Here is a 17,628-nt window from a genome sequence, read left to right as displayed (position 1 = left end):
ATATATATATATATATATATATATATATATTTCTTGAAGGAATAGGAAAAAAAAGTAAGTTATTTACATAAATGACTGCAGTGTTCAGAAACGTGCTGGAGATTTTTAGATTTCCTGGCTCCTCTGAATATAAAGGACTCAACAGAAGCGTCTCCCTAATTGCTGGGTCTCTAACTAACACATTAATATCCCTCATGAGCTGAACTTGTCATGCGGAAAAATCACCACTGATTTTAAAGATACCATTTACTTGTACTTATTTAACCTCTTCTGTGCTATGGACGTACCTGGCACATCATAAAAAGTGCTTTCCCCGTGCTACAGAAGTACCTGGTACGTCATGATTAAAAACATGGTTAAAAAAAAAGCTGGATTGCCGTTTCTTGACTCGGGGTCGCTCATCCAGGAGTTATTACATAACATATTAGGTCTTTAATTTAATTATATTACATGGATAAAATATATTTGATGTGATGCAGTTGTTAAATGTAATTTGCAGCTTATTTGAACGCAAGCGATTGCTATCTTTGGCTTGTACTGTGAAACATCCCGAATGGATTTAAAACAATCTGTGTGTAACTTTCGTTTTCTTTTCAATGAGGATTGATAACAAACAAAAGTTTACCTTTGATTAGTAGCTGTTTTGTCGAGCTGTGCTTCATGAAATCAGCTTTGAAGTAAGATCTGACTATTTGTCTACATCTTGTTTTGTTGATGTTGACGGTAGACTCTGATAACATGACACTACTGTAAAAAAATTAGTTAAGATAGACATTAATTAAGCAAATTAGTAAAGATAGACATTAATTAAGCAGCCCCAACTCCCGCCCCCTGAATCTCGCTAAAGGCTAACATTTGTGAAAACAACTTGGCTTTGACATTTATTTGTGTTTTTTTTTTTGTTTTTTTTTAATTATCTCTTGTCCCCTCACAACACATCAAATTATATAGGATATAATTTTATTATGTCTTTTTTTATATATAATTCTACCGTGACTTGCCAAAAAAAACTTATAACTGACTGATTTTATTATCTCATTGTATATTTCAGATCAGATTTTTTTTCCTTTTCTACATTTTGATTTCTTTCTTTTTTCTTCTTCTTTTTGATTTTTTTTTTGGAAAAAACAATTTTGATCAGTAGTTATTGACTTATGTATTAGGTTATATATTTTTGAATATTGAAATATTCTCTCACAACACACATTGCATTTGTATAACATATAATTTTATTATTGCATTTTTTTAATTTATAATTTTATTTGTACTGGGCAGTAGAGGTTTTATTTTGGTCAGTGAAATGGCAAGGCAACGGCTCAGTGCAGAGGCTGTTGCTGACCTCCTAATGGAATCTGACTCAGAGGGTGATTTTCTGCCAGATGACTCTGGTAGTGAGTATGTGCCAAGTCACTCTTCCTCCAGTGAGGTATCCAGCAGTGGTGAGCATTGAGCCTGAGCCCCTAACACAACAGCGTACAGTAGGTGGGCCTGAAACAAGGTCTACTACTGGACTCCCCCTAACATCCAGCTTCAAAATCCTTTTTTTCTGGCACACCAGGTACCAGGGTGAACACAACTGGATTGACCCCAATTAACTTTTTCCAGTTGTTCATCACTGATGACCTTTTTGAATATTTGGTGACCCAAAACAATTTGCATGCCCAACAATACATGGCACAACATGCAGACAACCTGGGGCCACTTTCTATGGTGTGCTAGTGGGTCCCCCCTAATGTAACAGAAATTAAAAAGTTTTCAATTTTTTTGACAAATGCAAATAATAATAAATTAGATTATCCTTTATTCCAGTATTGCCTGTGCTTTATATTGTTACCCTCTAGTGGGAACCATAAAAAAGATCAGCTTGTACCCTGTGCTAATCTGCCATGGGGCCCAAATACATACAGCAAAACTGTTAAACAAAACAAACAGCAAGCTTCCAATACAAACGACTGTTACACATCTAGAGTTTAGAGTGTCTCTGCTAAGTATTGCTAATACTAAATTGAGACATTGAAACTTGTATTATGTGTTGCTGACAGTTTCCTCCAAAACCATTACCAAAATACAGGAATCATTTGACACAAGATTAAAATAAACTAACTATATTAAATTCAGTAGAGCTGCAAATAAGCTGATAAAACACTGTATTATAGCTTTTTTTAGGCAGCTTTATAATAAAATAATAAAGCTGACGTTTAAATATGAATAAAAATTATTCTGAACTGACAGTGAAGATAATAACCTTTTTATATATATATATATATAAATTTAGTCGTTGCCCATTGTCTTTATTATTTTTTCCCAATTTGGAATGGCCAATTATTATTTGAAGCTCAGCTCACCGCTACCACCCCTGAGCTGACTCGGGAGAGCGAAGACGAACACACACTGTCCTCCGAAGCGTGTGCTGTCAGCCGACTGCTTTTTTTCACACTGCGGACTCACCATGCAGCCACCCAAGAGCTACAGCGTCGGAGGACAACGCAGCTCTCGGGCAGCTTACAGGCAAGCCCGCAGGCGCCCGGCCAGACTACAGGGGTCGCTGGTGCACGGTGAGCCGAGGACACCCTGGCCGACCTAACCCTGTCTCCCCCGGGCGACGCTCGGCCAATTGCGCGCCGCCCCCTGGGAGCTCCCGTCCACGGTCGGCTGTGGAATAGCCTGGACTCGAACTCGCGACGTCCAGGCTATAGAGCGCATCCTGCACTCCACACGGTGTGCCTTTACTGGATGTGTCACTCGGGAGCCCAATATTAACCTTTTTATAGTTATGTTGCTATGCCTGCGCATCTTGACTTTTCTTTTGCTCTTTGCAGTGCTTTTTATATTTTTTCTTGATGTGTCTGCTGTGTTGTATTACATTTATGTTTTAGCTGAGACCATCCACCTCTGTACAAAACTATTTTTGTTTTTCTCAGTTATGCAAAAGCCATGAGGAATATTCTCATGACGTCAAATGAACGAGAGAGACTGGGGTACAAAGTTACCTCAAGGGACTACGTGGAGTCTCATAAGTTAAAGTCTAAACATGTCATAAGATCTTGTTCTCGACTTTGTTAAAATGTGCACCATGGCAGATATTCCTCTTGGTAAAGCAGAGTGTACGCACTGTCACAAAGACGGCCGGAGTGGGTGGCGTCAGACCAGAAACAGGAACACAAACGACAGAGAGATGGGGTTTTGGTGAGGCTGAACGCGTGATCGCGTTCAGCATTTAATAAACAGACAGAAAATAAAAGGTTTGAAACAACAAAAACACAGGACACGGCACTTGTAGCCAAAATAAAAGGACAAACAAAAACGGACTAGACAGACAAAACACGGTGAGCAGATTTAACTATTACTATTACTATTACTATTATTATTATCTTTACCTCCGTCTCCAATCCCGTTCTCCACTCACCGAACACCTAACTCCCGAGTGACTAAACGTGCATCTATTTATACTGTTTGTGCTGGGATTCAATTACTAATTAATTATTCACTTGAATCCCAGCACGTGAATTCATTACGTGAAACCCCGTGTTCACATATTATATTTTAAATGCACGTGCGTGATGTGCAATCCCGTGCCTAAATACAAATATACACTTTTTAAACACACGTGAAACACAGACCTGTTTATATCCCGTGTACCAATGACTATACACCAACATTTACACACGCAACATACAACACAGATCACACAAATGCACACAGGGGCGGGGCACTTTGCCACATATACCCCCCCTTGTGCGCAGCACACATGGCCTCAACGGCCACCTCCCCCCTTAAAAATCCAGCAGTCCAGGACAAAGTCTCGGGCTGGGAAGGGAGGCTCCAGTGGGCCCATGGCTGGCCATGCTGTCAGCACCCCTGCCGGTAGTGGCACGGCTGACAGCCTGTTGGTCCCGTCCTGCAGCGAAAAAGCTGCGGGGGCAGGTGGTCCCCCGACCTCCCCCTTCTTTGTAGCCGGCAGCTCCCTCCTGTGGGGCTCCGGCCACAAGAACTCCTGCAGCGAAACTGCTGCTGGGGAAAGTGGTCTCCAGACCTCGTCCCCCTTCTTTGTAGCCGGTAGCTCCCTTTGGTGGGGCTCCGACCACAGTACTGCCGGCAGCGAAGAAGCTGCAGTGGGAGCAGGTCTCCGGACCTCCCCCACGATCTCCGGCAGCGAAACTGCTGCAGTGGGAGCAGGTCTCCTGACCTCCCCCACGATCTCCGGCAGCGAAACTGCTGCTGGGGTTGGTGGTCTCCAGACCTCCTCCCCCTTCTTCGTGGCCGGCAGCTCCCCTTTCTGGGGCTCCAGCCACCGTACTCCCTGCGGAGGTACGGGCAGCAGAGGCAGCTCCTGCTCCTCTGCTCCGGGCGGTGGCGGAGGCAGAGGCAGCTCCAGCTCCTCTGCTCCTGGCGGTGGTGGAGGCAGAGGCAGCTCCAGCTCCTCTGCTCCTGGCGGTGGTGGAGGCAGAGGCAGCTCCAGCTCCTCTGCTCCTGGCGGTGGTGGAACCAGCAGGTATTCACCCTCTGCTGGTGGAGGTGGGAGGGGCCAGCAGTCCTCCCACTGCGGTGGAGGTGGAACCAGCAGGTATTCACCCTCTGCTGGTGGAGGTGGGAGGGGCAAGCAGTCCTCCCACTGCGGTGGAGGTGGAACCAGCAGGCATTCACCCTCTGCTGGTGGAGGTGGGACCAGCAGGTATTCACCCTCTGCTGCCAGCTTGGGTCCTAGGGCTGTGGAAGCCCCGACTTCCCTCTCTTCGGGCTGTGGACGCACCGACTCCTCCCTTTTGGGCTGTGGACGCCCCGACTCCTCCCTGTTGGGCTGTGGACGCACCGACTCCTCCCTGTTGGGCTGTGGACGCACCGACTCCTCCCTGTTGGGCTGTGGACGCACCGACTCCTCCCTTTTGGGCTGTGGACGTTCGGGCTCCCCCCACTCAGGCGTAGGACGTTCGGGCTCCTCCCACTCAGGCGTAGGACGTTCGGGCTCCTCCCACTCAGGCGTAGGACGTTCGGGCTCCTCCCACTCAGGCGTAGGACGTTCAGGCTCCTCCCGCTTGGGCTGTGGACGCTCAGGCTCCTCCCGCTTGGGCTGTGGAGGCAAAACCAGCAGGCATTCTTCCTCTGCTGGTGGAGACGGGGACAGCAGGCATTCTTCCTCTGCTGGTGGGACTGCTACCTGGGCTGCTGTTCCACTTATAATTGCCTCCAGGTAGCTGAGGACCAAACCCACACCTTCCTCCCAGGTGCTTACGGTCTGCTCCCTTGCATAAGCCTCCCATCGTTCCCTATCCATAAACTGCAGGAACTGGACGACTACTGGTATAGACTGGGCCTCCAGCCCAGCATTTTCCAGCATCCAGTCCCGCACTTTGATGGCGTCTTCTGCCATTTTTTTTTTTTTTTTTATTTTATATTTTTTTTTTTTAAATCCAAAACTGCGGTTCCTGCTCTGGCCTGAGTCCTGGAGGCGCTGTCGATCCCACGCAGGACACCACGTGTCACAAAGACGGCCGGAGTGGGTGGCGTCAGACCAGAAACAGGAACACAAACGACAGAGAGATGGGGTTTTGGTGAGGCTGAACGCGTGATCGCGTTCAGCATTTAATAAACAGACAGAAAATAAAAGGTTTGAAACAACAAAAACACAGGACACGGCACTTGTAGCCAAAATAAAAGGACAAACAAAAACGGACTAGACAGACAAAACACGGTGAGCAGATTTAACTATTACTATTACTATTACTATTATTATTATCTTTACCTCCGTCTCCAATCCCGTTCTCCACTCACCGAACACCTAACTCCCGAGTGACTAAACGTGCATCTATTTATACTGTTTGTGCTGGGATTCAATTACTAATTAATTATTCACTTGAATCCCAGCACGTGAATTCATTACGTGAAACCCCGTGTTCACATATTATATTTTAAATGCACGTGCGTGATGTGCAATCCCGTGCCTAAATACAAATATACACTTTTTAAACACACGTGAAACACAGACCTGTTTATATCCCGTGTACCAATGACTATACACCAACATTTACACACGCAACATACAACACAGATCACACAAATGCACACAGGGGCGGGGCACTTTGCCACAGCACCCATTTGTAGTAAAGCACTGTGCAGCTTTTTTGTTTTTGAAAAACCGCACCCCATGTATTTTGTTATGTTAAGATCTGTTACGAACAGTAAAATGTATGCTACATGTTTTAGACAGCAGCTTTATCATTGCCGCTTGTTCAAATTATAAGGTAAGCAATAACCCACGACTGACATATCTTACACACACCTGTCTTACTGCACAACCTGAAGTGGGTTATTACTTGTCAAGGAATAAGTAGTAAACAGAAAAAAAAAACTGAAAATCATTGGCTCTACAATATAAAACATAGGAACATAAAACATACAAACCCAGCAAAACAACTTAGGCACACGTCTGAGTCATGAAACTAGCCTAAGTGGTTTGTTACAGTATTTTTCTAAAGATAAAAATGGTGCAAAGTTAATTTTTTTTTACAAATAATTCGGTCCCATTTACTTTATTTATTGCATACAGATGGTCAGCAATAGCCAGGGCATGTGCTGTTGTGCCAGCTACTGTAAATATATTTTCCCAAAAATGTCATTCAGCAGATAAGCATTACTAACATAATTTGTAACATTAAGGACAGCCATAATACGCTAATGCAGTGCCACCGTTCCCTCTCACACACACTAAAGTTCATGCTACTTATCCAGCTTTGATGAAATGCACATTAAAGGAAGCAATTGACATACGACAACAGGATAGTAATTTTTCCACAGGCAGTGAGGGGGGGAGGAGGGCACACCACATTTCCTGTCATTCCAGCATGTACGTTATGAAACCCAGACAGCATCAAGTGTCTGTTGACAACTGTATTGATTTTACTCTGTGTCCTTGCTTTTGGGCAATAACTCTAATCCTCACCATGATTCATCCAAGACGTACTAGAAAATTGCCATCTGACAGCACTCTCATTCTCTTTCAAAAGACTAAATACATTTTATTTAACTTTCATTTGTCCTGCTGCTTTCCCTCCAGACAGGAGTTACTCACATGATGCCTTGGGTTTTAAGATGCACTTAAAAACAAACTCTCACCCCAACATTTCTTGACATGTGCAGCAGCAGAACATTTGGCTCGAACTTGGGATCCTTCTGTATGTTTATTATTTACAAAGGTCAAACTGTGCAAAGATAGCAAGCTTTGTATGAAGTCCCAACACATTCAGGCTGTTTGCAAAAGATAAAACTGTTAAAAAACATCTAATGTACAGTATGTGCCTTTTTAAAATATGTCTAAAAATATATCAGGGTCAACAAAGTTCGCCTGTCCTGTATGACAGAAAACACTGGTACTGATAAAAATATAGATTTGTATCAGCTTATGACTGTATGTATTAGCAGTTTCAGAAACAGCACTGCTAAATCACAGTCTCTTACAAATAGTTATACAAATTACATTGTGAAAAAGATGAATACTAAAATAATGTTATACATTTAGCTATATATGAAGTAGGTTGCTGTAAAACAATCCTCAGATTAATCAGTTAAGCAAAGCGGTGGTTCTGGCAGGGAACTCAATTTAACCTTAGATCAAATCACATAAACATCAAACACAGGCCAAATGCCATAGACTGTAGTGTAAAATATGTATAATATAGTCGTGCTGTCTAGTCTACGTTTTAATAAACAATCTATCAAATTAGTTTTCTGACTGAACTGCAGTTCTCTTGCACATGTGTATTTTCCAGCCTGCTATGACACCTCACAAGACTACTACTCAAGAGATTTTAGATACCAGTGAAGTTAGAGGTGCATTTCGACCGGTTACACCGTGCCAATACTATTTTATTTGAAATTGTATTACACAGGGGGAAATCGCCTACATGCAGACAATCTCGTCCATGCCACTGTAAAGGTTAAAATGTGTTCTTCTTAATCACCATTTATTACTGTTTCTACACTCATGGATATTGAGCATGCTTAACAAAGTCACCAGCATAATTTACCTCAATCTCTGAGCAAGCCTGAGCAATATGCAATTTCTTCATTGAAGACGCTATAAAAATGACTACCAGAAATGGGTGTGCATCAGTAAATTGAAACTTATACATCTGCTATATTCCTGTTTCCATTCCATTCTAATAAAGGGGTCACTAAATCATCTTTGGGGGAATGAACATAAGAGCAGTGTTATTCAGATCAGATATTTAATTTCGATATTTAAAATTGGCTTGGTTGTGTCATTATTTTCTTGACACTGGTACCAAACAGAACCTGCAGGAGTTTGGATCAAGGTTGAAAAGTCCAACAGAAGTTTCAAAACAAGCTAGTCAAACTGCACAACATCTAACTGCATGGCATGGAGCTGTCTAATGGAAAAAAATGATTATTTAAAGGTAAAGTAACACTTTTAAAAAACATACTGCCTACATACTGAGTAGCATGTGGCACATAAAGACAGTGCACTAACAAAAGTACACTACCATGAATTCAGTTCTCTTATTTTGACTGACAAGGATTGGGCATGCTTTCCATATAACTCTCCAACTACATATTGACTACTAGAAAGAAAGATCACAAGTCACATGTTTTTTCTATGGGGCGGGGGGATAATTTAAGAAACACATTTGTCATCCATTTAATAACGTCTGTTCAAAAAAAAAAAATTATATATATATATATATATATATATATATATATATATATATATAAATCTAAAACAGAAGTCATGTTCTTTAAAGAATCGTCGGACTGATTCTCACAACTAGAGACATTACAATAGAAACAGTGTAATGCAGAAAATGTCCTCTCCCATGCTGTGATCATGAATAATGCCAGACAGCTGAATAAGCAAGGCCTTCACTGAACAGGAAGCCAGGCATACTTACAGAGTATAATAACCATAATGCTACAGTTCCACCGCTGCACAACAAACTAGAGCATCTTCTCTCTGCTGAAGCAGCTTAACCCGGTGTACACGAAACTGCACAGATACAGCCATACAAAGTACGACTGATTGCTATTTCAAATGCTATATCCAATAGGGCACCACATTCATATTAAGGTATACAATACAGTGACAATCCTAACTGCTTTGTTAGCTTACAAAACAAAAGGAACAAACGTAGCCAGTCGCAATGCAAACATACCTTTTCATTGCGAAAAACTCGCAAAGTGTATGTACTAAGAGAAGATATGTTAAGAGAGCGGAAATACACTTCTATTTGTTGCATCATCTTAGCGAGATCTCTAGCATTGCAAATGTCAGAGAAACGTGTTTTCAAGGCTTGTAAGTACAAGGGAAAAATAGGTATCTGGGTATTTGCTTAAAAAATGTACTGCGCACAACTGACAACGCACATGAAAAAGTGGACTGGGAAATGCCAGCAACAATTGCGACTGTTTAAAACATGCTTTCAAAAGTTCTTAACAAATCGATGCAATTGTAAGTGTTGCAATTGCCAGCAGGTTTAGTAAATCTCATTATGACATTTGAGAACCCTCATCCCCACCCCATTTTTGCAAATTTATGTAGGAACGTCCATAATTACATATTCATCTAAGGCTGAACTGCAAAGAAAAACTGCTGCTGCAAAGCATTAACTAAAAAGTCTCTAACAGCATTGTGCATGTTTAATACATTTCACCCTAGACTTCTGACTCGTTTGCAACTATTGCGACAGCTACAACACTTTAGTACATCAACACCTGTGTACGGTATATACACATATGTACTGTACATATATCGCACAATACCCTGCGCTAATATTAGTATCATAACAATATCTGGTGACAGACCTATAGCCTTTTGGACTAGTTTGCAAAGCTATCATAAAAAATGAATGAACATATTTACTGGCAGATTTCAGTTCAAAGAAATCAATACGGCAATATTCCAGCCACAAAGGAAATTCCACTGTGATGTCCATAAATCAGTACAAGAATCAGAAGTGGTCCCTTTAACACTGCATTAGCTGTAGCATAACAATATAAATATACACTATACAGATAAAGTATACTTTGCAAATTGACGGCACTGTACTGCTGGGGCCAGTTGTACTAAACAGATCCGATCCTGGATCCAGGCTCCGATCTTCCTTTTATGACGTAATGGGTTGCACTAAAACGATCAGCGCTGAGCTCAGTTTCGGCTCAAAATCTGATCCTATTTCAATCTTGCTTCAGACCAAGATCAGAATCGTATCAGAGCTTGATCGAACATTTTTTAAATGGACCATGCATAAATTTTCTAGTTGCAGCTGTCTGTCAGCACTTGTACATTTGCTCAAAATGTGTTGCTAATTTGCCCTGAACCGACGCTGCATCTAGCTGTTTGTGTGTAGGGTGGCTATACCGCTGTAAAATAATATTTGTGTGTCTGTCAGAAAATACACACGACCGTGATTACGGTAAGATTTAGAAGTTTTTAAAAGTTAAAAAACAAAACAAAAACAGATAAAGAGTTTTAAATTATACATGTACAGTAGTTGCTTCTGATTTATGTTGTTTAAATTAAATGCACATCATTTTCTGACATTCAGATTCTTCAATCTCTGCGCCACGCATATTCACTTCTTATTGGTCAGTTTCTCTAGTTACGGCTGCGCAGATCCAGGATCGGATCAAGATTTTGGATCAGTGGATCCTGATCCGCTTAGTACAATGCCTTTTCATGATCCGGCTCCAGTGAGCCCAGATCCGATCCTGTTTTTAGATCTCGTTAGTACAACCGGCCCCTGGTGTTTGGTTCTACCAAGAATCAGTAGGTAGTAAAGGGGTTAAAACTGTAACAGAAATGGGCCAGCTATTTTTCTGACATAAATCTGCTACTGAAGCCAGAGGCAGAGCCTTTACAACAATAGTTGAGGCAGCAGTCAATACTGAGCTTAACCCCATCCCTACATAACTGAAATAACAGTGGAGTTTAATCCGCTTCTGCCTCCTGGTGGCAGACTGCGGAAGATGAACCCAGGCCCTAAACATAAACCAACAAGAGAAAAAAATAATAATCCTGGACAAGAGAGGACCTGGTGTCAGATATATTTGTTTGTTTGGTTTGTTGTTGTTTTTGTTTTTTTTAAGTTGGTATTATCAGGCAAAACTTGATCATATCTTACATAGAAATATACAACTAAGAACATTGAGGTACAGAATACATATTCAAGGGGTTCTTAGTGTAAAACCTACTCAAATCAATGCAAGACTTGTATCATTGTCATTCACTGGCATGGTTAGGAAAAAATGCATTCAAAGGGTTAACTGTTCTGTATTGTATAAATTACACTTCACTGGTGTATGCTTTAGCAGCAGAGAAAGTGCTGCAATGTTCCCTGTGTATGCCTTCCTAAATCAAAGAGCTGCTTCAAACAGTGCAGCTGTTATCCATGGAAATAGTCGGACTACAGCTGAAACCTGTTTTTCTGAAAGTTACAATTGCCAGACTTTTCCATTCACAGAGGGACTCTAGTCGTGTTCGGCTGCCAAAGCTGTGTTCCAGCTGTAATCTGGAAAAGGACCACGGTGTGAGAGGCCGAGATTGTTTCTATTAGTTAAACATTAGGGTGCGCTGCCATTGTTGTCAAGGGTGTCTTCAGACATCACACCTTTTCACTCCACATTGACTGGCACCATAAGCACAGACCATCTGGCCATTTAGCCCATCAGTGCTCAACCTGTTCTTAGTAACTGGTGCTAACTGTGCTGCACTTAAAATATTAGTTAAGGTTAACTTTGTCAACCTCTTTCAAGATTTTAAAGAATTCAATCAAGTGCCCCCTAATTCATCTTTGTTCTGGCTGAATAAATTAGCTTCCCCCAACCTCATCATACCTCGTGCCATTAAGCCCTGGGATTAGTCTAGTTGCAATGCATTGGACACTGTCCTAGGCCACAATGTAATTTTGGTAATGTGGTGAACAGAACTGAACACAGTATTTTAAGTGAGGTCCCACCAGTGCGTTACACAACATCACCGCAACCTCTTTTCATTTGTACTGGGCACTTATATAACCAAGTATTTTGTTTGCCTTTTTAATTGCTTCCCCACACTGGTGACCCACCAAGGTCATTCTCTTGGTGGGCCTCATCTAGTTGTTTGCCACACCAATATTTATCTCTGGGCCCTGGGTAATAACTTTTCACGCTCAAAAATCGTTTTTAATATTCAGGCTGGATGGCATGGCTAAGGTATTACCTGAAAAAAGAACTAATCAAATGTCATATTAATAATATAGTCGTCTGCCATGGCTGGATAGTTCATTACTCTTCCACACACATGGGGTAGACTTCTAATTTAAACCAAACTGCTGCAGAGGACACAGGGCCAAAAAAGAAAAGGCTGGATGGTAATAGGGAATAATAATTCATCTTCCAGCTCACTGGCATTTATCAGCATTATTCTAATTTAGTAATTGCAGAATTCACTACAGATACAAGTAAAATGAAACAGAGATAGGTATGTGTGTGTGTGTGCGTGTGTGTGTCTGTGTGTGTGTCTGTGTGTGTGTGTGTTAGGTAAGGAATAGGAGTGTGTAAGAGCTAAAGAAAGAGAGAAAATGCAATGGGTTGAGATTTAGTTGTACAGTTAACTAAGAAGGAACACACAGCCAGAAGTGAGTTATAATTCTCAATACCTCACTCTGTATTCAGCCTTTTAGAGTACTTATTTATTTTGAGCTGACTTAGGTTCTTTATGAAACATCATCGAAACCTGTTGGAGACAGCCTGACCAGCTGAAACAGCCGGACGGACTGTGGCTGAGGTGGTGATATCCAAAAAGCAAGCAAGCAAGCTGGGTGTCAATCACTTTGAACACCTGCAGCCCTGCAAGAAAGTGTGAAAGAGGTATAGTAATCTTTTACTGCATGAGTCTTTGTGATTTGCTGTAACCAAGTTGAGCATGAAGCCCCCAAGGTCCCGACTGGAAAGAAAATGAAAACAGTGCAGTATTTAGGTGGTATGCGTTTTAAAGCAAATCTATTTAAAAACTTTGTATATTTGTATAGGCAGCAGTGTGGAGTAGTGATTAGGGCTCTGGACTCTTGACCGGGGGGTCGTGGGTTCAATCCCAGGTGGGGGACACTGCTGCTATACCCTTGAGCAAGGTACTTTACCTGGATTGTTCCAGTAAAAACCCAACTGTATAAATGGGTATGTAAAAAATGTAAAAATAATGTGTAAAAAAATAAATAATGTATTGTATGTAAAAATAATGTGATATCTTGTAACAATTGTAAATCGCCCTGGATTAGGGCATCTGCTAAGAAATAAATAATAATAATAAATATTGAGAAAGAACATTACTTTGTTTAAAGCAAGATTGCTGGTTTACACTGTGTTCTCTAGGACATTATTATTACATAACATATAACCATAATAATGTCTGACATTCTAATAATTACATTTTGTTTTATTTTCCCCCACACGAATAACAAAATAGAAACAATAAAAAATTCTCCATCCAACTCATTTGCTTTCCAAATGATTACCTGGATATTTCTGCATGTTTTCAAACTGAACGGTGAAGCCTGTTTCAATAAAGAGCCCCTTCTGCACAAAACAAATATGTTAGCGATATATTAAAAACAAACAGCCCTATCTATGTGCTATGTTCTTGTCTTGTCCGACAAAAAAAAACTTCTTCCCATGTGCACATAGTACTGTATCAAACAAGACCAACTGACATTTACAAAACCCAGAGGAATGGGAAGCACAGTGGTTCGAGGGTCACGGGTACTCACTCTGGGCCAAATATAGGACATGACAGGTCGTAAATGTAGTGAGCTCATTGCTTAGTGAACCGAGATCCACATCACAAGATTCCAGGCACACTTGGGTTGATGAAGTAAGAATACACATGAAAGCACCTGTACCTTCCATGTTGCAGCTGCTTTAACAGTGTACCATTTTGCACATCCATCAGATTTTACCTGCTCACCAGAAACCACATGCAGAAATCCCTAAAAAGTCTCTAAAACATACCTGGGTGGATATTTAGTTTCTTGAATCAGAAAAAAAAAACTAATGAATAATGTTCCCTATTAACAAAGCTTTAACTTATTATTTAAATCATGTTTTTTTTTTTTTCTTCAAAGCCTATTTTTATGAATAATTTGATTACATGAAACTGTTGTTTAGGAAACCAAGAACAGTCTAAAACAGTTTCATGAATATCAAACTGCATACTATTCATAAACACAGGCTTCTTAAACATGTTTAATGACTCCTGAGCTTTGCGATTAGCTTTGTGAATATGAAACACTTGGCCAGGCATTTGTTCCGTTTTCTGAATGGATAAAAACGGGTTTCTTAAACATTTTCGCCTAGTTTGCTTCTCGGTTTTGTAACATTAACAGGGTATTTTCTCATTTCAAATGGAGTAAGTTTTATTATTTTTAATTAAAATGTTCCAATAATCATTCAGGAGGCTACACATGCCAGGTTTCATCAAATATCTGTTAGGTGAACCCAAACCAAATAAGCATGCACAAATCTAATTAGATATAAGCTTCTAATAAAAGTTTGCTTTGGGGGAGTACAATTAAAAACTTGTTTTGTAAAATTTAAAAATAAAACTAAAAAAAAAATTCAATCAAATCAAAATACAATGCCAATAAAACAATGCTACTATAAATTCCTTATCATAAGTTAATTAAAAGTTAATTAACTGTGCATTTTGTTCACTTTGAAAAGTCCCTGGAGGTGCAACACTATGGAGCAGGCTTGCAGCCTTCTCCATGTTGGTCCACACCTATAAAAGCCTCCTTTCCCATAAGACTTCTGCTTGGTTTACCATCCTGCCCACTCCCCACAGGGTGTTCCACACTGCTTTATTGAAACTGTGTGACAGATGAGTAACACACTTTAAAAACAACAAATAACAGATTGAACAGGTATCTTTCAATATTGATCAATATTGTTTAATGGACTTGCCAAACTGCTGTTACCTGATGTGTCTGTGAACTGGACCATCTGCTGTATGATGGAGCACCTGAGGTCTTAGACACGTCCGTACTCTGTAATTAAAGAAAAATCCACCTTGTTACCAAGCCATTCAACTTAAATGTACACTTCATAGAATTAACAATTACAATTTCAGGTTTCTGCTGACTCTAGACTCGTTATCGTAGTCATCCTATTGTCTTCACTCACAGATGCAAACTTTTTTATATTGATGCAATCAGGTTTTTGTTCTCATGAATAGGCAGGGTGGAGATAGACACTATGTAAGCTTCTTGGGAGATTTATGCCAAACCCCACCATCCACAAATCTCACTTGAGCAGAAGCTGTCAAATGTGGCCAATTGTGAGAAAAGGGATAGTGATGTGACTACTTACTGTCCACTAGTTGCTAAGATAAGATGTGACCCAGGTCATATCTCAACCCAGGCCTCCAGTGGTGAAAAGCTATAGTAGTGCAGAAATCCACTGCACCACCAAGCATCCAAGCAATTTACCAAAACCTTTTATCCCAATACATTCCCCTGTCTACCATAACACTCCTTAAAATTGAAAATTAATTCTCAGCCATTGTTTGTCAACACCGGTACCAAAATGAACCCTTTGGAGAAATGAATTATTCAATAAGCGAAGCGACAACATAATTAAATGTTCAAATATGTATTTAAGGGGATGATGCCAGCACCTTGCCTTTCAGTCTTAATGAGCCCTCCTATGAGGAGAGACCTCTGGCAGCTGCCACAGCTCAACTGAGGCTGGGTGATGGGACCTGTTAGTCGTGGATAAGTTCCCTGCGTCAACAGGGTCCTAAGAAGAAAATATAACTAATAACCGAAAAATTGAGCGAATAACGTTGGTTTTTAGTAGCATGAAACTAAACCAATCATACGTTGGTCTAGATAGGAATTAATAACTCAGACACATAGGTTTTCCAAACCACTCGATCAGGGCTACTCAAACCTGGTCTTCGGGACTCCAGTGTCTTCTCGGTTTGACTATATTGACTATTCATTTTGTTACATTTTCAGGGTAAAGCTATATGTTATAATGCTGCCTAGAGTGCTCCCCACAATTTAAAACTATGGTGGGGTCCTTAACTCAACAGGACACTTATTGGCACATAGTATTTCAATCAGTTACTATACATTTCAATGGGAGGTTGTGGCAAAAACTGTGCCAATAAAACAATATGTACTAAAAAAGGTAATGTGTGATAATGTTGCCTGGGCTATTCCCCACATTTTTAACCAATTTTAGGGTCCTTAACTCAAAAAGGACACTTATCGGCAAACAGTATTTCAGTTGGTTAATATACATTATAAAAGGGACTTTTTGGTAAACACTGCCAATAAAAAAAGTATAGACTAAAATAGATAAATCTATGTTATAATTCCCCACATTTTAAAACCATTTTTGGGGGTCCTTAACTCAACAGTAAAAAAATATGCACTTCATTGGGTTAAATGGTATGTGTTATAATGCTGCCTTGGGTGTTCCCCACAAGGCTGTTTCTACCAGGAAGTAAGATTCAGTAAAGAAGTGCAAGTTTAAGCGCTTCTGCGCACTTTTAATAATAAATGGCAAAACATTAAACAAAACACGAGAACAAAATAAACAAGCACAGTGGCCAAAACAAGCAGTTAAACAAAACAGGACATTCTTCATACACCCTGTAGTTTCAGACCAAGCCATCGCTTTAAATAAAACACGCACTTAACCCCCGACACTAACACACAATTTACATTCTCCTTTCTCACCTTTGCCTACATTAACTCTCTACCCAACACCATTAACATCCTTCATATACCCTGTGACTGGAGCCTAATCATCACTCACTCAATGTATGGCTCCAGCCACATTCCCACGTGTTTTGAAAGGTTTTCACCCTTAACTCAAAAGGACACTTATAGACACACATTATTTTAATTTTCAATGGGCCTTGGGCAAGTGTAAAATAAAGGCCTTTCAATGGGACATGGGCTACTGCAAAATAAAGGTCTTTCAATGGGACATCCTACTTTGAACACATGCTACTGTCAGGACTGTTTTTGTAACTTTTGCCAGGGACGTTTCACAAGGTCCCTTTCCGGGATTACAAAATAAAGACAGACTATCACTTCACAATCACCTGCAGGTTATCACTCCTGACAATATTCTAACTTGAAGTCAGATGGTTGCTGCCATGCTTACATATTGAGCTCAAGAGAGAGCAAGCACTGCACCTGCTGCCTTCTTTCTAATTTGTTTTAGCTGTGGCAGAGCTGTGTTGAAAAGCTGCTGTACGCCATAAATGCCGAATGAAACGTTTTACATATTTCTAATGCCTCAGAATATAATCCGACAAATCCCCATAGGAGATTCCCAGACTGTTCCCACATACGCTGGAACTGCATGGATTGCTCACTGGAAAAGCACTTACGAGTCCCACACGCAATATGTGCGAGATTGCCCTGCTTTGTAACAGTGTAAATATAATCTTACAGTGTTAGTTATCATCACATGCTGCTGTTTAGTTAGATATCTACCAGTGTTGTCCCTTTTTGAAAAGAAGTGCCAACCCATAGTGATATGCTGTAATATAAACACCCCCGTGTGACCTGTTTTGACCAATCAGGATAGAGTATTTAAAAGACCCATTTTATAAGCAAGCAATAA

General features: G+C 40.6%; 1 protein-coding gene across 2 annotated transcripts in view; it reads right to left on the bottom strand.

The window, feature by feature from the left end:
• The window catches only part of LOC117962749 (RNA-binding motif, single-stranded-interacting protein 3), a 379,650-nt gene that overhangs the window by 322,088 nt on the left and 39,934 nt on the right, over window positions 1–17,628 (bottom strand). For both annotated transcript variants that reach the window (XM_059022898.1, XM_059022899.1), the window contains one exon: window positions 14,961–15,029. In XM_059022898.1, coding sequence (XP_058878881.1) covers window positions 14,961–15,029 — 69 coding nt within the window. The remainder of the gene's footprint in view (window positions 1–14,960; window positions 15,030–17,628) is intronic.

Source organism: Acipenser ruthenus, chromosome 4 (genome assembly GCF_902713425.1).
Source record: "Acipenser ruthenus chromosome 4, fAciRut3.2 maternal haplotype, whole genome shotgun sequence".
NCBI lineage: Eukaryota > Metazoa > Chordata > Actinopteri > Acipenseriformes > Acipenseridae > Acipenser > Acipenser ruthenus.
The sequence above is the reverse complement of the archived record's forward strand: the minus strand, read 5'-3'. Positions and strand labels throughout refer to the sequence as shown.